The sequence below is a fragment of the Callorhinchus milii genome, unplaced genomic scaffold (assembly GCF_018977255.1).
Source record: "Callorhinchus milii isolate IMCB2004 unplaced genomic scaffold, IMCB_Cmil_1.0 Scaffold4, whole genome shotgun sequence".
Classification (NCBI taxonomy): Eukaryota; Metazoa; Chordata; class Chondrichthyes; order Chimaeriformes; family Callorhinchidae; genus Callorhinchus; species Callorhinchus milii.
In genome coordinates, this window is record NW_024704745.1 from 76784568 (window position 1) to 76807118 (window position 22551).

The window sequence follows — 22551 nt, forward strand, 5'->3', positions numbered from 1 at the left end:
ATTTTTACTGCAAGTTAGAATTTTGTGCTGCGTTTGACGTTTGCAGGCAGGCCGGCCTGACAAATAAGACTTCAGCGGCACGTTTCTTTCATCGCTAGGGCTAAGTGCAGAAATTTGTGCAGAGAAAATCTCTCGGTTGTCGACCTTGCAGCCACTTTCTTCCACGAGCTTCCGAACCAGAAGGTTCACAGTAACGCAATGCTGCTAGCTAGTCACGCTTTTTTTTTTAAAAAAAAACTAAATTGAAAACAGAATCTTTCAGATTTTATTTACAAAGAAAACTTTATATCCCTTTACAGCAGCTGAAGTTCTAATGTAGTCCTTGTGATAAGCCATGGGCATTAAACTGAAAACACGCTGTTTTACACTGCGTGGCTTTAGTTCCACATGACCTACTTGGGGGAGTAACAGGATAAAGACATTACATAAGTAGTCTGGTATTGATGTGCCACCACCACTGCACTACCCCAGCGCTGGTTGTTAAGTCTTCATCGTTTAGAATCATAGAAACCTACAGCACAGAAAGGAGGGGTAAGGAAATGTATAATGGCTCCCAATTGCTATCCACCGTTGCTGAAAATTGTGTACACACTTTGTTTTATGGGGGTCTCAAGCACAGAAATTATCTCCTTTGGGAGGTGGGAGTCAGAAGGTTGATTCGGGTAGACGAGTCAATGCAAGCCATTCTCATACTGAGTATATCAGAATTGTGCGTCAGCACTCTCTGAGTCAGAAGGCTGTGGCTTGAAGCACAATGTTGGAAGTTGGAAATCAAACGGGTTAGGCTGACACTCCAGTGCATTGTTTGGGGTGTGTTGCACTGCTGAAGTTACCATTCTGTCAGCCTGTTTCAGTGGCACTATTCAAACAAGAGTTTTTTTCCAGTGTCTTGCCCAACAATCCCCCAAATAAAACTGGTCAATCGCTTCATGGCTATTTGTGGGTCATTGCTGTCCACACATTCACTGCCGCATTCACCTACAAAATACAGTCACTACCTTTTCTTAAATATGCAGTATATCTGTGAAGCACTTTGAGAAGCCCTCCAGACACGAAAAGCACTGTATCAAACATACGGATTTATTAGATAAGCATTATAAACACAGAATAGGATTGGGAATTTATAAAACCCTAGTCTGGATGGATGAGTGCAGAGAGACTTACATAAAATCCTCTCAAAATAATCTATTTTTTCTCAGAAAGCTCTCCAAAGAAACAAATGCTCCTATAACGGTTATATAAAAAGGCTTCACAAACAGGACTGAGTAGAATGTAGGTCGGCTGCCAATGTTACAACTTGCAACTTCCAAAATGTTCAAATTACACTCTCAGCCTTGGAGTTTGCCCAAAGGTAGCGGGGGGGGGGGGGGGGGATGCTGACACTAGGATCTATTTGCAAAGCGTTTTTAGGTCAGCTGTAAGATATTTCAATTCTTCTGGATCTACCAGATTTCTCCATCTCTGTCACCCAACTCTTTATCTGCGCTCAGCAAACTCAGACCTGATAATGTGCTCCTGCTTTGCCTTCAGCAACCACTGTAACCTCTGGAACTCCCTCTCTCTAAACCGCCATCTCATCCCTCTCCATCAGTCTTTAAACCCTTCCTAAAAGCCTTCCTGTTCAGCTATGCTTGCATGCTACGTCCCTTGCTCAGGGTCTGACATTGTCCCTGTAAGCTCTTCGAGCTGATATATAAATGAAGGGCGTTATGCTATATAAATGCAAATTGTTGCTGTAATGCAGAAACAACTGATTCTGACATTTGGTGTAATCAGTCCTCAAGTTTATTCTCCAATCCCACTCTGCTTGCTTCCTCCATTCAACAAACTCGAGCCCCCCGCTCCACCATCGCCTATAACCTCCGGAACTCCCTCCCTCCGTCCTTTGAATAAAACATTTAATCTGTCTGTTTAGGTGGATGTTAAAGAGCCCATGTTCGAAGGGAGTTTCTCACGGTTTCTTGGTCAACAGACATCCTAGAAAAAAATTGGTCATTTACATCACGACGGTTTGTGGGACATTCGCCCACAAAATAAACAGTCAATCCACTTTACAGTATATTCAGTATATTCCGTGAAGCGATTTGAGACATCATGACGACATGATAAGACAGTATATTAAATGCAACAAACTGCATTATATAGCGCCTTTCCCATTGGGAATACATCCCAAAATGCAAGGATTATTATTACTATTAATATTCATTGCAGTGGGATGAACAACTCACCCTTCTAACACTTCTGCCTGGTATGGGATTTCAAGTTTTGAGTAGCTTTTCTCTTTTGCTTTCACAGTTATTTTCCCGGAAAACTGCAATGCTCTTTTTGCTTTTGAAGCTGGAATAAAATATCAATGTGTCAGAGTAATTCAAACAAATGATATTCCAACAAATATGTTTTCTCCCCCAAAACACAAGCCTTGAATGACCCAAAGAAGCGATTCATAAACACGGTTATAAAACTAGTGCAGACTTCAAGTTTTTAGGAAAGAAATGACAAGCAAAATATTCTGCGTAGCTTTCACGCAGCTCTGATTAAATTACCATTAAGCAAAAGTTAAGACTTTGATTTATTTTAGGTTGATATCTGTCATTCACTTCACGGCTGTTGGTGGGATATTACTGTGTGCACGATCGGCTAACACATACATTTTCCTACAAAATACACGTCACTACACTTTGCAGTAAATCCTATGAGAAGTTTGAGACATCTGCCTGATATGAAAGGTATCAAATGCAACGATTTTTTTTAAGTTTACGTACCATCAAATATAATACTTGCTACTTTGGTATATTTCGTTTCTGATGCTTTCAACGTAATTGGCTTAAAGTCTACTGTAACAGCTTCATTTGGTGGAGCAGGTTTAATACTCTGGAGAAAACGAAACCGAGACATTAGTTACAAAGCAAGAAAACACTCATAGAATGCCGGTTCTTTGAAATAACTATCCCATTAGCCCCACTCCCCCGCATTTTCCCCATAGCCCTGCAATTTTTTTCTTTTTAAGCATATATCCAATTCCCTCTGGAAAATTATTATTGAATCTGCTTCCACCACTCTTTCAAGCAGTGCCTTCCAGATCATAGCAACTCTCTGTGTAAACAAATTTATCCTGGTCTCTTCTCTGGTTCTTTTGCCAATTATTTTAAATCTGTGTCCTCTGGTTACCGACACACCAGCTAGTGAAAATAGTTTCTCTTTATTTACTCTATCAAAAGCCTTCATAATTTTGAATTTTATTACATCTTCCCTTAACCTTCTTTGCTCTTAGGAGAACAATCCCAGCTTCTCTAGTCTCTCCAAATAACTGACATCACCCAAAATCATGCATAATTTTATGACAAATATCCATTATAGTGATGGAAAGAAAGATCTTACTGTTATCGGTACATCTTTTGCTCCTGAATTTAATAAATGAAGGTTTAAGACTTTTGGAAGATCTGCAGAAAAATGACACGATTAAGTGTTTGCTTCTTCTTATGCATAGGTACAGTTAACACATCACTAGATCACAAAGGTGGTTTAGATGACGAGAATCCTTTGGTCCATTTGATCTCAGTCTCTGATTACCAGTCTCACAATATTCCCATTATTGGTTCAAGCTGCTTATTTAATTGAGCAGCAACAGCTTCAGACCTCAACCACCCTTTCTGATAACCCATTCAAACTGTCCACTACCATCTTGCAAAGAAACATCTCAGTCTGTCTGCCCCAATGTGAAGCAAACATGTTTAATCCACAGTTAAACTTCCTCTTTTAAAGATGTTTCATTGTCACCCATCATTGACCGTTCAGCACTATTTTCCTCATACACAGAAGGCAAAGAAGACTGAATTGTTAACTTCTGTGTAAATGTTACCATTTGCTTTAGGTGGTTCAGTGGCTACTTGGTCCTCTTTCAGTTCTGTTAGGTCTTTGCAGCCACAAAGTGAAGCCCACACCTGCTCACGGCACATGTAGATCCAAGCACAACAAGATTGGTTTACAATGGCCACTTTATGCTGAATCAGGAACCATGCATCTCTAGTTAGGATTAACATGGCACCTTCCAGCACAATTAAACTGAACTACCTTGCAGCAAGGAAGATAAAGCCCATCAATTTAGACACAACCACAACTACTAGGTGATTGAGTGCCAAACCCACTAGAAATTTGTATTTATTGCTTGTAGAAGAAATGAACGACTCCAGTTTAGGAAGGACAATTTCAGGGCAGACACTAGGAAGTATTTCTTTACCCAGAGGGTAATTAACGATGGAACAGGTTACCAAATAAGGGTGGTTGAGGCCAGGAACTGGACCTATTTAACAAAATAGTTTGTTGCTGCAATGATAGGGTGGGTATTATGGAACAATGAGATCAAATGGGCTGAAGGGCCTTCTTCATCCAAACCTCTCGTGATCTTGTGAGTGTTGAAGCAGATTCGGACCATCCTTCCATAGAATGGTAAATAAGCACGAGGAACAAATGACTAAAAGAACAAGACGTCCTGCGTCATCGATGGGAGGAGGTTTAGGAGGCTCTTGATCACAAGATTGATTTGGATGAAGAGAGGCTTCAGCTCATTCAATCTCATCCTTCCAGAATACCTGCCTTTGCCATTCCTCTCCTCCCATTACAGAATAAAACTGCTCTTTAAATGAGTCCAGTGCCCTGACTTCTTCTGGCGACCTGTTCCAGTTGTTAATTACCCTCTGACTGAACAGAAAAAAAACACCCGAGTCACACATACTGGCACCATCAGCAGGAAAACCCATCTCTCTCTTCCCTTTCTCCACATCCGATCCCTCAACCAGGCAATGGTAGGGAAGAGAAGTACTTGACATATGAAGAGTGCATAGTGTTCTCAACTTTGAATAAAACAAATGTACTTTTTAAAAATAAAACTGAGAAATCAAGCGTCTCACCTTGTGTTCGTAATGTACCAAAATCTAGCATTTCTATTGAGGAGTAAATTCCGGGAGCTGGAAGAGAAGTGAGAACATTTTTAATCCAAAAAAATCATATAATCGAATTAATAAAACTTGATGTAGCGCCTTATCACGTCGTCGAGACGTCTCAAAACGCTTCACAGAATTTATTGTCAAGTGGATTGACGTTGTATTTTTCTTTCAGGCGAAATGCGGCAGCCAACTGCGACAGCAATTAAAATTAAAATTCATTGAATTCTGCAATGAAGTACAAGGAAGCGTTTCATTCCAACTCACCTGTGGTAACCTCCACTTCAACAGGCAAAATAAGGAAGCCTTTGCTATCCGATGAGTTTGTTTTTATCCTAATGAAGGCTGTATGATTATCTGCTTCTCTCGAGGAAAAACTGGCTCGCATCACTGCTTTTGTTTCATAGGGTGGGATCTCCTGTTTAACAATAAAAAAAATACATCTTTTCACCTCAAATGTTCTTAGGTGTCAGCCTGGCTCAGTTGGTAGCACTCTCGCCTCTGAGTCAGAAGGTTGTGGGTTCAAAAGCCACTTATCGGGACTTTGAACTCCATCTCAGCTCCAATACAGTGCCACCCCTTTGATGAGGCCTTTTGCCTAGAAAACAGTCACTACACTTTAAACGCTTTGAGATATTCTCCTGACGTGAAAGATTATTTTTAGCAATGTAATGTCACCCAGAGATGCACAAAGAGTTTAGAAGGTCAAGGGGCGATTTGATTGAGGTTTCAAAAATAATAAGGGGATTCGATAGGGTAGCTTTTGAGAAACTATTTCCTCTGGTGGGGAATCCAAAACAAGGGGGCATAACCTTAAAATTAAGAGCTGGGGCATTTAGGAGTGAAATCAGGAAGCATGTTATCACGCAAAGGGAAATCTGGAACTTTCTCTCCCAAAACGCTGTGGATGCTGGATCCCTTCACATCTTTAAGACTGCAGTGGATCGTTTTTGCTAGGTCAGGATATCAAGGGATATGGGGGAAAAGGCAGGTAACTGGAGTTGAGGTACAGATCAGCCATGATCTAATAGAATGGTGGAACAGGCTCGAGGGGCTGAATGGCTTACTCCTGTTCGTATGACTCCACTCTAATATACTTTACTATTAATAATAATAATAAATAATAATCATCCTTACATTTAAAATAGCGCCTTTCACATTGGGAGGACGACTCGCAGAGCTTCACAGTATTCACTGTAAGTGTAGTGACTGTATATTTTGCAGGTGAACACAGCAGCCAACTGGCGCACAACAATGTCCCCTCAAACAATAAGGTGATTACGTCAATTATACAATTAATTAAACCAACAGTTGAGCTGGATGGAGACGCTCTGAGTTACAGAGCTCACTCTGACTCTATTGAAAGTGCATTTCTTCACCCAGTCACACCCCACCACACCCACACATTGACCCACCCCACATAGGCATTTTTGGGGGACAAAGAACACGACAAAGAAAATTACTTTGTACACAACCACAACTTGCATTTATAAAGCGTCCTTCACACGGGGTAGCATCCCGGAGTGCTTGACAGTGGCGGAGTCTGACCGCGAGCAAAACTCCTACACATAGCAATGACAGAAAACTGGTTTCTCTAAATGTAACAGGACACAATATATTTCATGCTCTTCTATCCCCTCCCTTAGGTCAGTGGATCGATACTTTCGGTTTGCCTGTGATACTCACAGCTGTGATACTCACCCATAATTTTCTCGGGCCCTCTGGTTGACCTGTTGGAAGTTCTAAGTGCAAGTCTCCACCACTGGAATACATTTCTACCACCTGTTAACATAAACGATGAACGTCGTCAATGAAAAAAGATATTTCCAAAGTGATTAAAGGTATAACAATGTGAGATTTCTTGCACAAGGAGACTGCTCGCTTTCTGGAGGGTTCAGATCAGTCAAACCAGGAATCTCCCTGATTGATGCCAAGTACGCCACATAAACTATGCTATGCATCTTTCCCGGGAGCTTCAATTATTGGATTTACATTTTGGAAACAAACATACACTTAAATTTCAATCGTCAATATTAATAACAATAATAATTATCCTTGCATTCATATAGCACCTTATCACGTCTTCGAGACGTCTCAAAGCGATTCGCAGAATATATTGTGAACTGAATTGAATGTATATTTTGTGGGCGAAACACGGCAGATTGAGTGACCAAATTATTATTTTTAAAAAAATGTTTTTTGAAGGGATTATTATTCCAGGAAAAGCGATCCGGGTTCCTATTAATGCTAGGTGAACAGAAGTGTGTGGAGTTAGGTAATTTGCCTAAAGTATTGCCCTGCCAAGGAATTGAACCAAGGGCCTCTCACTTGCAAGAGGAGTGCTCTTACCACTAAGCTACATGACTCCACAATTCTGCTATGACTGCCAGTAAATTACACAGCATTCAGCAAACGCCATGCAAATCACTTGCTTTGGGAAAATTTGCTCTCAAAATGACTAATTTGTTTAGCCAGCGCACTTTGCAATCACGCAAGTAATAATGAAAATTTACTGCTGGAAGCCATCTGCGGTTGCTTTGGGGAAGTTTGTGATAGCATTTTGAGTGAGAGGTCAGGTTGAATTGTAACCTCTTCAATTCCATGTGGGAAGCCACAAGAAACATTGCCTGTGTACTCTGACATCCCGCCTCTCCTTCTCACCAGCTCTTCAATGAATAAAGCCTTTACAAAGATTAAATCAATACCATTGCAGCAAATTAACTCTTCCAACATTTCAGGCACAGTTTTCACCTCAAGAGAAACCATAAAAGCAGAAATGTTTTATGGTCATCTTTCTTTAATCCTAGTTTTCAATATTTGCCATTAAAAATTCTCTTTGTAGATACATGGTTTGGAAGCAAAAACAAAAGGAGGGAACATTTGGAAACTTCACTAACAGGTTAATAAAGTTTGCAACTCAATAAATACATTTAATGTCACACCGCATCTACTTAGACCAGTCTTTGAAACGTACCTTTTTGACTGGGATTTCTGTCACCTTTCCCCTTTCCTCAACATAAACACGCAATCATCTGCTTTAACAAAACTTCAGTGATGGGATAAAAGAAAAAAAACAACTTACTTGTAATGGTTCACTGTGAGGATTATGTATATTTATTAAAGGTGAAAAACTGCTATTTACAGGAACCCTTGCCCCTATAAATGGGCGCAAGCGATAAGGGTTGGGTATACCAACACCAAACACCTATAAAAAACAAAAGGAGGGAAAATTAAATTCTGTTTTAATCTTATGTAAAGATCAAGCAACAAACATCAAACAAGAGTGGAAACAAACAAGTTTGCCTCCTGTAGTCACATATTATTTTGCCAAAAGATGAATAACCTGCATTTATAATAAGAGATTTATGTGCCGTTCACAGTAAACGAATCTCAAGGGATATGCCGGACTCGTTATTTGTGTTGATGACAACTGAATTGTTACGCCACAATGCAACAATACAACCTGAGGAATTCGAGATCTTAAGAGACAGAGTGGTGTTCACTGAACAAGAAATGTGAGGGGAGTAACTTCACCTGGATCTATGTTTATAGAAGAAGAATAATAATAATCCTTGCATTATATAGTGCCTTATCACGTCTTTGAGACGTCTCAAAGCGCTTCACAAAATATACTATAAAGTGGATTGACTGTATATTTTGTGGGCGAAATTTACTTTATGTAGCATTTCAGAGCGTCCAAAATTAACAAATTCCTAACCATCATTTTTAATTAATCTTGAAGCTATTTTTTCTGTAAGTTCTTTTAAGAGCTAATACATAGCAAGGTGAAGAGATTTATGAGGGGAATTACAGGGGGTGGGGCGTGGAGACTGAAACCTTGGGTCTATCTATGCAAGTAGAATAAAGGGAGTGAGTGGGTGCCATGTTAACAGCAAGCCAGTCAGAAAGTCAGAGAGTGCGGACTGACATGTACAGCTGGAGAAGATTACACAGATTGGGTAGGAAGGAAGATAAACACTTCAGAACACTGTGTAGTAACATTACAGATCAAAATCTCGCCTTTCGCTGGCATTGCTGCCCAAATTACTATTCAGTTCAAGTGAGTTATCGGCTACAATTTGAAGGAATTTTCTTGGCTGAGGCACTGGGGAATTAGAAAGCGAGGCGGTTAGCACATGCTACCCATTAGCTGGATCAGGAAGTGATCACTGCTGCTGCTGCTTGTGTAGCTCAAATACATTTCATTTTGGAAGCAAATCTGTACAGGGAACGATTTGGAGGAGGAAGGAGGAATAAAAGGCGAGGGCAAAATGCAAGGAGCACATGTGAAATGTCTACCTGGTCTCCTCCCACGGGACTGAGAAAGTTTCATACATCAATGAGTAGCACTGAGATAACTATAGGATGGATTATTTTGCTTTAATAAATGGATGCAGTGTCTGTCATTTCAGAGAGTGGGTGTAAGCAGGCTGGAAAGCTTATTTCATCACTAATAATTGGATTCCAATCATCTGTAGAGCTTCTTAAAAAAAAAATCCATTGGCCCCTCAATTAACTATGGTCGTCTTCATGATGCAGAGATACGAATTTAACCCTCAGGAAGCAGACTACTGAGAATGACACAGAGGAGAGACTCGATTCCAATATTCCATATTGCCAGACACATCACCTTGAAGCCAACATAGTCTCATAGGGCCCCTGTTTAGCTCGCCACGCCCCAAACAAGAAGAAGCACCACTTGGCTGATAGCAGTTCTATATTGAAGCAAACCACAAATAAACAGCCATTTGAATTGTCCAGCACAGCGTAGCACACAGAGGTGTGACAATATTTGCGGTTTTAACGTATAAAAATTTGACCGAGGCTCCTTACCTGGTAAGTAAATACCCCATGAAGTGATGTATTAATAAATAAAGTATTTTCTACATTTCCCACTACCCTTGCGAGAAAAACTACATCAAAAGACGTGTTTCCTCCAGGTGGAATTATCTGGACAACAAAAGGAAAAAAAAACACTGATTATTTTACAGAAACGTAATACACCAATGGTTTATTTTTGATACATATGTCTATAAAAAGATGTACTACAAATCAGATAACTATTATTCTGGTAGCCTAAACATAGCAATGGTTTTAATAATCTGTCACTTCACTCGAACAATTAACATGAAATAGGAGTTGGGTTAGGAAACCAAAACCTGTCAATGGGAAGCAGGCAGATTGAATAAAGCTGCCTCAGGATTGTCAGTCAGGTTATACTGACCGCACAGCCAAGGCACTACTGCACACACGCAAGCACCCGTACAACATACGGTGCAACAACAACAACTTGCATTTATACAGCGCCCCTCACACAGGGCAGCGTCCCAGAGAGCTTGGCAGTGGTGGAGCACGACACCGAGCCATGGGGAGGGGGAGGTGACTCTAAGCACGGTCAACGAGGAAGGTCTTCAGGTGTGACCTGAACATTGGGAAGGAAGGGGCAAGACGGAGGGGTAGAGTAAGAGTGTGGCAGAATTTCGGGGCGTAGTGGCTGAAAGCGCGGCCACCGATGGTGGAGTGGAGGGCATGAGGGACATGCAGAAGGCCGAAGCCAGGTCGAGCAGAGGAAGCGGGTTGTGGGTTGCGGCGGGGGTAAGTAGCTACTCTCTCCCACCTGCAGGAGTGCTCGCTCTGTTACTCTGAGGCAAACCAGGCTGGACAACAGATATGAACTATTGGCATATCGTGACTTCAATAAAAATGAATGGTTTTTAGGGCATTTTTGCAGCTCCAACAGTAACAGTCAGTAGTCTGGTTCGGACGCTCTTAAGCACGGCAATGGTTCTACACGTGTCAGACACCCGTCTGACCAGAAAAAGAAAACACCTTTGGCGGTCATTTGCGATGTAATGGTTCTTTGCTTGAATCGAATTCGTCAAAATGTAGCATGGAAATATCAATGTAACGTAATAATAATCCTTGCATTTCATATTGGGCCTTATCACATCGTTGAGACTTCTCAAAGTTCATGGCAGGATATATTGTACAGTGAATTGACTCTGTATTTTGTCGGCGAAATGTGGCAGCTAATTGCACACAGCAGTGTCCCACAAACAGTCGTGGTATTGAGTGACCAAATAAAAAAAATCATTTCAGGGATTATTACCCCCAGAAAACAATCTGCCAATCACTTACTGCTAGGTAAACAGAGGTGAGTGGAGTAAGAAAACTTGCCTAAGATTTCACCCTGCCGGGAATCGAACCCAGATCCTCTCGCTTAACCCAGGTCAAGCGCTTTGAGACGCCGTCTGGCGTGAAGGGCGCTATATAAATGCAAGTTGTTGTTGTTAACATAAGCATTAATCCAACATCTGTTACCTGGTCTGAGATCGAAGAGTGTTGAGTTTCACACAGAAACGAGCTGGGAATGGGCGGTGGATCTGGTAGATATTTTTTTAACTTAAACACATCCTACTCATTGCATAAATGGCAGGCACTTGTAGGCTAATGGTAAATCATTGGTGCGGGTTTTGGAGCAGGGTTTTTTCTATGCGATTCTTACTAAACCTGGTCATATCATAGCTGAGCAGGGAAAAACTGGGTTAGTATGCCTCAGGCTACTCCAGCAGACTGCTTGCTGTGGGATGCTCCTAGGCAACAATCCTCGTGTTTCTTTACATAACATCACTGTATGCGACAGTATTTACTTGTGCAGTGGTTTGAGATGTTTCAATGTGAAATGGAGTGGAGTCCTGTAGCTCAGTGGTTAGAGCACTCGCTTTGTAAGTGAGAGACCTGAGTTCAATTCCAGGCAGAGGGCGAAACCTTGGGCAAGTTTCCTTACTCCAGATAGAGCCTAATAATAATCCCTCCAAAACCAAAACCAATAATAAATTGGTCATTTTCAATCCACGACTGTTTGTGGGACATTGCTGTGCGCAATTGGCTGCCGCGTTTGCCCACAAATATACGGTCAATTCACTTTACAGCATATTCTATGAAGCGCTTTGAGACGTCGAGAAGACGTGAAAAGCGTTATATCAAATGCAAGGATTATTATTATTATTATTATTATTATTGTGGAGCTATGCAAATGCAGGTTTTTTTCACTCAAGAGTTTGGGTTTGGGAACAGGTCAATCAACTGCCTTGGTGGCAGCAACTAAATTAAAGTGCTGAAGTACTGTGTTGAAATGATATTTCAGCAATGTCTTTGTACTGCTTGTTGTGATGCACTAGTTTTCGAAATCTCAATCTATAATAGTCCCTATGTTATTTCACATCGGGAGGATATCTCAAAGCGCTTCATTGGATATGATAATAATGATAATAATAATCCTTGCATTCGATAAGCCTTATCACATCGTCAAGATGTCTCAAAGCACTACACAGGATATACTGCGAAGTAGATTGACTGTGTACCTTGTAGATGAACCCAGCAGACATTTGCACAGAGTAATGTCACACAAACAGCCATAATTATTTATTATTTTATTATTATTATGATGTGAGGAACCAATTTTATCTGAGGATTATTCGCCAGGACACCGGGAAAACCTCCTTTCTCTTTTTGAGGGGATCATAATGTTCATCTGAGTTAGTTTTAATGTCTCATCTGAAGGACGTCACCTCCATCACTGCATTTGGGTGTCATCTTAGATTATGAGTTCCGAGTCACGATATGGAGCTCGAACGCACAACTTTCTGTCTCAGAGGCAAGAGTGCTACCAAGTGAGCCAGGCTGATATGTAATCTGCTTTAATGGGCAATCAACAAATTGAAGTAATAAACATTTACTGCCTCGAGGGGCATCCAAAGCCTCCAAAACACTCAAACCAACTGAGGGCTATTTTTCAAAACAATTTCAGTGCAAGTTCATTGCAACAGCTAATTATTGAATGCAACGATTATTATAAACAACGAATTGTTCATGTAAAACTCACAATTTTCCAATCAACAATACCCCTAGAGGGTTCACCCATTCATTTACATAACTTATGTACGCAAATATTGAATTTCTTTTGGAGAATCATACAATATACCCCTCACATTCAACTTTCCTCCCCCACCCCCCCCACTCCCCTCAGCTTTCCTTATGGTCCCAACAGCAGTTTCACCATCAAGTATTACAGGTAGGTATTTATCAAATGTACTCTGCTCACACACCACATACAGCTCATGTCTTAACTGGTAGGGTTCCAATCTTCTCCCATTTAGAACCGCAGAGCCATACAAATTTACAGCACAGAAAAAGGCTAATCGGCCTATTGTGCCTGTGCTGGCTCCCTCAAGAGGAGTCCTTTCAGTCCCACTTCTCTGCCCTTTCCACACAGCTGACTCTTTTTAAGGTGTTTGTCTAGTTCACTCTTGAAGACCAATGTGGACTTTGCCTTAGCTACTGCACCCAGCAGAGCAATTCATATCCTAATTACTCTCTACATGAAAAATATTCTCGTACCCGCGCTCACTAATTATCTTAAATTGATGTCCTCTGGATACTGACTCACTGACTAGTGGAAATAATTTCTCCCTGCTGAATCTATCAAAACCTTTCACAATTTTAAGACCTCAATCAGGTCACCTTAACCTTCTTTGTTCCAATGGATAAAAAAGTTTCAAGTTTCTCCAGTCTCTGCTCAGAGGTCAAATCACTTATCCCCGGTATCATCCCAGTAATCTCCTCTGCTTCCTCTCTATCGCCTTGACGTCTTTCCTAAAGTGGGAGTGACCAAAACTGGACACAATATTCTTACTGTGGTCTCACTAACGATTTATATAAATCTAGCATGACTTCTTTGCTTTCATATTCTACATCCCTATTTATAAAACTTAAGATTCCATTAGCTTTTTAGCAGCTTTGTCCCTCCCACCTTTAAGGATTTATATACTTTAACCCCCAAGTCCCTTTGCTCTTCCACTCCTTTTAATATTTTACCGCCCAACATGTTTCCTAAGATCACTCAGAAGTACAAAAGAGTTACCTCAGTTACAAGTCTAAAGAGTAAGGCAGTCTCAAAGCAACTACTATACTAACCACTTGGAGTGAAGGAACAACAAAGGCTATAATTAATGAGCACGATGTTGGCAGGTAAATCCTGGATTTCCATTGTATAGTTAGGGTTAAATAAAACCAGACTGCTCACAGTTAAATATTGTACCATGGTGTGCCTGGATACGATAACATCCTATTCTAGCCACATTCCAAGTAACTGTAAGGGATCTGTGCTGAACACAACAAGTTGTGGTACAATTATTTGTTACTGGTATAAGCAACTTCTTCAATCCACCCGACTGCTTTTCACTTCAATAGATAGGTTGAACTGGAAGATCCTTTTTCTCTCGAGGCAGCAAAGCAAATAATAATCACAAATAATCCTTGCATCTGATATAACGCCCTATTGAGTCTTTGAGACATCTCAAAACACTTCACAGAATATACTGTAAATTGGAGTGATTGTGTAATTTGTGGCCGAAACGCGACAGCCAATTGCATACAGCAGTGTCCACAAACAGTCATGGATTGAGTGACCAAATTATTATTATTATTTTGACAGGATCATTACCTCTGGAAAGCAATCTGCCAGTTGACTAACAACCGGGTTCCTACTTACTGTTAGGCAAACAGAGACGTGTGGAGTAAGAAAACGTCTTTTTAAGGTATCCTTCAAAGACTCCTCGACTGATCCAAATTAAACAGTCAGATTTAGGAGCAAAATAATCAACGCCAAATAAATGGTAATAGAAGTGCGCTACATCAAATGCAAGGATTATTATTATTAAATGCCTTTATCACAGGAACATACATGACCCTTTGCTCTTATTATACATTCCAGACACGGAACCTGTTTTAATACGGTAAGGAGTTCAAGCCATCTTCCATCTAGTGGCAAGGATGAGTGAGCAAGCTACCAGCAATCATTTCAACAAAGAATGCAAAAATAAAAAAGACACTTACCCTATTTTGAAAAAATGATGCGTGAAAATGTGATGTTGTTGCTGATATTGATACTAAAATTATTGTTTCTTCTGTGCTGGGGTTGTGCAAGTATACTTTTTCCATTTTTGGCATCCCCACTGGCCTGCGGAAAGATAACATTATTTGTAATTAATAATAATCCTTGCATTTGATACTGCACCTTATCACATCTTTGAGACGTCTCAAAGCACTTCACAGAATATACTGTAAAGTGAATTGACTGTATATTTTGTGGGCGAAACGCGGCAGCCAATTGCGTACAGCAGTGTCCCACAAACAGCCGTGGATGGAAGTCACCAATTTATTATTATTGTTTTAAGGAATTATTAACACCGGAAAAGCGATCCGCCAATCGACTAACAAATGGATGCCTACTTACTGCTGGGTAAACAGAGGCATGCAGAGTAAGGAAACTTGCCTAACATTTCATCCTAGCCGGGAATCAAACCCAGGTCTTCTCGCTTGCAAGGTGAGTGCTCTAACCACTAAACTACAGGACTCCATTCATTATTTGTAATTACATAGCCATGGTTCTTTTTGGCCCCATTTTATAACCATCGGGTGTAACAGGGTGATAAAGTGTGCAGTTACTCCCAGTTAATACGATCAAGATTTTTTTTTAAAATATAAAAAAAACGTATTTGCTTCTGCTATACTGCAGATAATTTCTTATTGGCTTCTCGCTGGCAGCGTCTCGGAGCTCCTAAATAATGCACAAGCAATACACCTGCAATGTAGCCACGGATATTTAGCGCTGAAGGTATTAGTAAGTAGAAAACAGAATTCTTTCGCGAAGAATTCTTCCACATTAGTTTTCAAAATGAACTTTGAACAAACATGTGTGCAACTCTTTTAGCATCTTAGTGCTGTTACAGGACGTAATCTGATTTACAACAGCAATCATTCCTATTCAGACTCGGAAGGCAATCCTGAACAATGGTAAATGAGTCACATTTTGAAACCACACACTTTTCAATCCAAGCGGTAAAACGTAGAAACACAACACGCCTTTTGCACCAACAACAAAAGATGTTTCTCACCATCCAAATCAGGCAGCCAATACAGGACATGAATCAAAAAGAGAGGGGAATAACAATCACCTGCCCTGCTTAAAAAGTTATGTGTGTACGTTTGCTTTTCCAAGCGTAACTTTAAATATCTCCGTTTCAAAAATCAACACCACTTTGAAAATATGTTGATGAATTAATTGTTATTTAAATCTTTAATAGTAACATTTCATCTTCTGCTATATCCTTTAAAAGCCGTAGCTCCCATCTTGAGCACAAATGAGATGGTTATGCACAACTCGATCTATCTACTCTAACAAACGTGGGGTAAATGTTATTTTGACTGATGCCAGGGCAGGTTGAGTTTAACTTTACCAGCTTATTGCAGGGAGGACGAGGCAGACGTAACACAGCATATTTTGGAGCTTGGGAGGAACAAAAGAGAAAAGTTCAAACGAGCAACGTAAATAGCAATACAACCGTGGAAACCAAGAAACACTGGTAGAGAGAGAGAGATTTATTTTAGGAAATAATATTGTGGGGTACAGTATATAGTTTAGGACATGACATGTGCATGTGACTGCCAGGATAGTGGAAGGCGAACTGGATGGACCTTGGGATTCTTTCGTCTAGCAATTCTTATGTTCATAAGAGAGAGAGAGAAACAGAGAGGAAAAAAGAGAGCAAGAGAGCGAGAGACGGAGGCTAGAGATTTTCTACCTATTGCTTCCTATGCAATATTTAGGACTGTAGCAGCAATACAGGAGGTAGACCTTAAGCACACTGGCAATATAAACGTTTTAACTCAGATTAATTTCTAAGGTTTTGAGTAATACAGTAAATATTACACCGTGCCCGCAAATACCAGCAAAGTGGACTTTTGTTTCAAAAGGACAGAACTTTGACTGCATTGCATTTTGCAGTATTCAACATCTTAAACAAAATTAGGAAGAAAAAGGATCTTTGATCCTTGAAAAGTCATTGTCGTGAATTTCAGTCCTTAAAACTCCCCATTTGCTAAATCGGAATGCAAGTACTCAGGCTCCGAGAGCAGAATGTGAACGAATGGAGACAGATCAAGGCATTGTGGAGATAGCTCTTGAAGATAAGTGCTCATCAATGCCGACCTAAAAATATTCTTAGCAAAACACACAATAACCATGCTATTGGCCACATGACAAGTAAACTCCAAGGCTGAAATGTGCAAGGCACCCCACTCAATTGTAAAATGAATGATAACTGTGTTCAAGTGCACAATATGCAGGAAGAAATAAGACCCCTTTACCTGGGCTATCCCAGCTACTTCAGTAAACTTATTAGGGCAAAGACAAAATCCTTTTAATTGACGATTTTGTTACAGGCTTCCAGAATACCTCTCAACAAGAAGAGGAATGTAACCATGTATGAATCAATATCATAACTGCAATCAAAAAATTATTCGCTCTCTTTTTAAGATGCTAGATCAGTATCACCATTTTGCCCACACCGTAATATGTAGTGAGACATTTGCATTTTTCTCCATTATTGCCATCCAGCAGCATCTGGAAGAACATGGTCCCAGGACAAAATACAATTCACCTGCTATCTGCTCATAAATATCTCTAAACATTCAAGGGGAAACCCGCCCGCCAATACTGGAACATTTGTTGGTGAGTTCCAAGTGATCATAAATAAGCTCACACAAAAAAAATGCATTCATGTAACCTTACTAAATCTGCACATAATACTACAATTCTTACATTTGATTCAGCGCCTCTCACATCAGGAGCACAGGATTTACTGTAAAGTGCATCAACTGTTAGACAATTTGTGCAGTCAAACAAACTGCCACGAAGTGAACGACACAATTTTACAGTCTGTTCTGTGAAGCGCTTTGAGACGTCTCGAAGACGTAATGAGGCGCTATATCAAATGCAAGGATTATTATTAGCTTTGGGGGGATTGCTGGACAGAACACCAGGAGAAACTCCCCCTCAATTTTACAATAGTCCCATGGGATCTCTAACATCACCTGAACAGGTAGACAGGGTCCTTGGTTTAACTTCTGTTAATGCAGCGTATGTCTCAGTACTCCTTTAGTGTCAGTCTAGACAGAGCTCACAGCTTGCTACTCACATCATTTTGTGTGCTCTGCGAAGTGGAAGTTGGCCATTTTTTGTAGTATGGGAATCTGCTGGTCTGAAGTCAACAGGGCATTCGCTGTATTTAATTCACTTTACAGTACGTTCTGTGAATCACTTTGTGACGTCTCAGCAGTGCAATAAGGCACAATATCAAATGCAATGATTATTATTATAAGCAAACCAACATCTTAAGGGGGTACCTTATAATTAACAAATTCCAAAAAAAAGGTATATCGCAAATAAGATTAAGCTGGGTGTTTCGGTGATTGTCCTCAGATACTTTAACTGCTTCACAAGTGAGCTCGTAATGTTTGCAGCTCTGTTAATGGCGGCATAAGTACAGTTCCTAATGCTTACAGCTACTTGAACAGCTGCACAAGTACTGGAAATGAACACAACTTTCCTGACACACTTGGCATGACAACAATGCATGGTCACATTCCACGCTTTAACCTCATCGTTAGCAAGTGCAAGTGTTCATTAATGAAAAATCCTACGCTTAAATCAGTTTGATAATTTAGCATGCGACACAATTCAAAATGTTTCGGTGGCTGTACAAGGAACAGGTGCTGAAATCGGTTTGCTTGGATCTAAGCTGCGAGTATCAGATTGCAGAGAGAGAGAGAGACCTTTGCAGCAGGTGGTTGTACTTCCAAGAAAGTTTAAGATGACCAAAACAGGTTTCGAACACAGTACAGAAGGAGTCTTGCAGCTCAGTGGTTACAGCGCTCGCCTCGCAAGCGAGAGGACCTGGGTTTGGTTCTCACACTCTCTCACAGCTTTACTGACCAATCCTGAGATGTGCAGTGAGAGCAAGTTGCCCTATGGACTTGGGGGAGATTTGGTTGCATTAGGAAAGAGGGTAAAAGATACACAATATTACTGTACTTACATATGATATAGCACCTTTGACATCTCAAAACACTTCACAGAATATACTTTACAGTGGTGACTGTATTTTGCAGGCAAATGAAGCAGCCAATTTGCACAAAGCCATGTTGTGAATGAACAATATTTATTTATGGGATTGTTGGCCTCCTGGCCACTGAGAGAAAACTTCCTTCTGTTTCTGAAAGTGCTATGGGATCTTTAACGTCCACCTGAACAGGCAGATGGGGCCTGGGTTTATTGTCTCATCTAACTGACAGCACCTTCACCAATGTAACCTACAATCTACCAGCTCAGAGACGAGAATGCTAGCAAGTGAGCCAGGCTGACACACAGGTAGATCAACTTCAACAATGTTGGTGAAAAGAGTATGGTCAGGAATCTTACAGAGAATGGGAAATAATGGCTCTCACATTCTGAAGCTCTCACCTTCTTTCCTTTGCTGAATTTTCTTAATCTCAACAATGCGACGGTGAATCAGGGTTCAATATCCACAGAAAAGGGAATCAATGGAAACACTTCTAAGAAAAAGTTGCACAACGATTTGAAATGATGCTCGTTCTACTGTCCCGTAGAATAGTGGTTAGTTAGAGCACTCACCTCTCAAGCGAGAGCACCCGGGTTTAATTCCCGGCAGGGCGAAACCTTAGGCAGGTTTCCTTAGTCCACCCGAATGAACCCATTATTAGTCGATTGCCTCATACTCAACAACAACAATAACTCGGATTTGTATAGCGCCCTCCACGCCGGACGGCATCCCAGCCCGCTTTACAGTAACGGATCCCGGGGCCGAGCCAGGGTGAGGTGGGGGGAAGGTGACCAAAGGCGCAGTCGAAGAGAAAGGTCTTCAGCAGAGACCTGAAAATAGAAAGAGAGGGAGCGAGGCGAAGGGAGTGAGGAAGGGAATTCCAGAGCCTCGGGGCATAGTGGCTAAAAGGCACAGCCGCCGAGGGTGGAGCGGAGGACTCGGGGGATGAGGAGAAGGCCAGACCCGTAAATACTCCCGTAAATCCCCCTGGTACACCAGCCATCTCCGTTCCCTCAAGGCATAAGTGCGAGCTGCCGAACGCGCCTGGACCAAATCTAAACCTAACGGTCCGATGGCAAATGTGGCTTCACCACACCAAGACCTACCACTGCGGTCTTGTCTCTGCCAAATCCTCCTTCTACTCCAAGGTTATCTTGGAGGAAAAGGACAACTCCAGGCTTCTCTTTTCCACCACAAACTGTCTCCTCCGTCCACCTTCCCATACCTCACTCATCCTCTCCTCAAACTCCGACTGTGAGGAGATGCTGGACTTCCTTGAATCCAAAATCGAGGGGATACATTCAGCCACCTCAGTCCCATCCACAGCCACCCCCCACCCATCCCACCCCTATACTCCTTTGACCTTGTCTCTCCCTCCTCCCTCACCACGACTGTCCGCAAACTCAAACCCCCCACCTGCTCCCTCAATCCCATCCCCACATCTCTCATCTCCCAGCTCCACTTTCTGGACCCTCTCCTGTCCGACGTCATCAACCTCTCCTTGTCCACCAGTTCAGTTCTCACCACCTAAAAACAGCCGTCATCACCCCCATCTTGAAAAAACCTTCCCTGGATCCATCCCTCCTCTCCAGCTACCTCCCCATCTCTAACCTCCCATTCCTCTCCAAGGTCCTGGACCGAGACGTCACGTCCCAGTTCCGCTCCTTTCTCTCTTGCCATTCCCTCTTTGAACTCTTCCAACCCAGCTTCCGTGCTGCCCACAGCATGAAAACAGCTCTGGTGAAAGTCACTAATGACGTTCTGAACATCTGTCATCAGGGTTCCCTCTGACTCCTCCTCAACCTCTCTGCCGCTTTCGACACTATCGACCACTCCATCCTCAAACACCGCCTCGCCGCTTTACTCAATCTTCATGGACCCGCCCTTGCCTGGTTCGATTCCTATCTCTCTCACCGTCTCCACTTTGTTGCCGCTAAAGGTTTCTCCTCCAGCCCCCGCACTGTCACGTCTGGTGTCCCTCAGGGCTCTGTCCTTGGCCCTCTCCTCTTTAATATCTACAGACTGTCTGTCGGACATCAAGTCCTGGATGAGGGCAAATTTCCTACAGTTGAATGTGAACAAGACTGAGGCCCTCCTGATTGGCTCACACCAGCGCCTCAGGCTCTGGCACCATCAACCTCCATGGTTGCACACTTGAACTCACCAAGTCAGTCAGGAACCTGGGGGTCTTGTTCGACCCTTAACTGTCTTTTCTCCCCCACATTCAAGCCATGACCCGCTCTGCCTCCCATCACCTCTATAACATCGCCCGACTCTGCCACTACCTAACCCCTCAGGCCACTGAAACTCTCGTTCATGCCTTCATCACCTCCAGGCTCGACTATGCAAACGTCCTGCTTGTGGTCCTTCCCAACTCCTCCCTCCACAGACTGCAGATAATCCAGAACTCTGCAGCCCGTGTCCTCTCCCGCACTAAACTCTGTGCCCCATCTCTCCCACTCTCGCCCGACTCCATTGGCTCCCTATCCTTCAGAGGATCCAGTTCAAGATCCTGGTCTTCACATACAAACCCCTCCATGGCCTCGCCCCACCCTACCTCTGCAAGCTCCTAACCCCCTACCAACCCGCCCGCTCCCTCTGCTCAGCCGGCTCTGACCTGCTCCATGTCCCCAACCCACCCGCCCCACCATTGGTCGGAGAGCCTTCAGCCACTCTGCCCCCAACCTCTGGAATTCCATCCCCCAGTCACTCCGCCTCACCCCCTCCTTAGCCTCCTTCAAGTCCAGCCTCAAGACCTTCCTCTTCGACCATGCCATCGGCCACCTTCCTTCCCCTCCCCTCACACCCCTGACCTCAGCTCGGGTGTGAAATGCCGTACATTGTCCAGCGCCTTAGGACATCCTCCTGACGTGAAAGGCGCTATACAAATGTAATCCTGTTGTTGTTGATGATTGGTGGATCGCTTTCCAGAGGTAATAATCCCACGACTGTTTGTGGGACTTTGCTGTGAGCAATTATCTACCACATTTCAGCCACAAAATACACTTTACAATATCAAACAAAAGCAGAAGTCGCTGGGAACACTCAGCAGGTTAGGCAGCATCTATGGAGAAAGAAAAGTGAGTCAACGTTTCGGGTCCATAACCCTTCGTCAGAATTGAGTTGTGACGAAAGGTCGTGGACCCGAAACGTTGTCTCATTTTCCTTTCTCCATAGATGCTGCCTGATCTGCTGAGTGTTCCCAGCGACTTCTGCTCTTGTTTCAGATTTCCACCATCTGCAGTATTTTGTGTTTCACTTTACAATATATTCTGTGAAGCACTTTGTGTCGCTTCAACGACATGATAAGGCGTTTTCACTCCCGTCCCCCCTCCCCATTTCTGTGATATGTTCTTGTAGATACTAAACTTGTCCAGGCACTTATCCAACTCCACCTGGCGTACTGTGTACAACTCTAGTCCTCTTGTTACAGTAAGGACATCTTGGCAATGGTCAGGGTACAGAGAAGGCCAACTAGATTGATAGCTGCAACTGGACACTTGAGGAACGAAGAGAGACTATGGAAGCTGCAAATGTTCACATTCACAAAAAGCCTTACTGAAGTATTCAAAATCCTAGAGTATTGGTGCCCGATAAGTTTAGGATTCTTAAAAAAAATCGACTACAGAGGGATATTAAGAACATAA

At 42.2% G+C, this 22551-nt stretch overlaps 1 protein-coding gene across 1 annotated transcript in view; it reads right to left on the reverse strand.

Moving 5' to 3' along the window:
• tmem131 (transmembrane protein 131) overlaps positions 1–22551 on the reverse strand; it is a 128944-nt gene that overhangs the window by 49128 nt on the left and 57265 nt on the right. Inside the window, 9 exon segments of the mRNA XM_007891120.2 lie at positions 2229–2337; positions 2763–2871; positions 3379–3440; positions 4908–4964; positions 5208–5358; positions 6642–6722; positions 8023–8145; positions 9774–9890; positions 14838–14961. Of these exon segments, the coding sequence (XP_007889311.2) occupies positions 2229–2337; positions 2763–2871; positions 3379–3440; positions 4908–4964; positions 5208–5358; positions 6642–6722; positions 8023–8145; positions 9774–9890; positions 14838–14961 (933 nt within the window).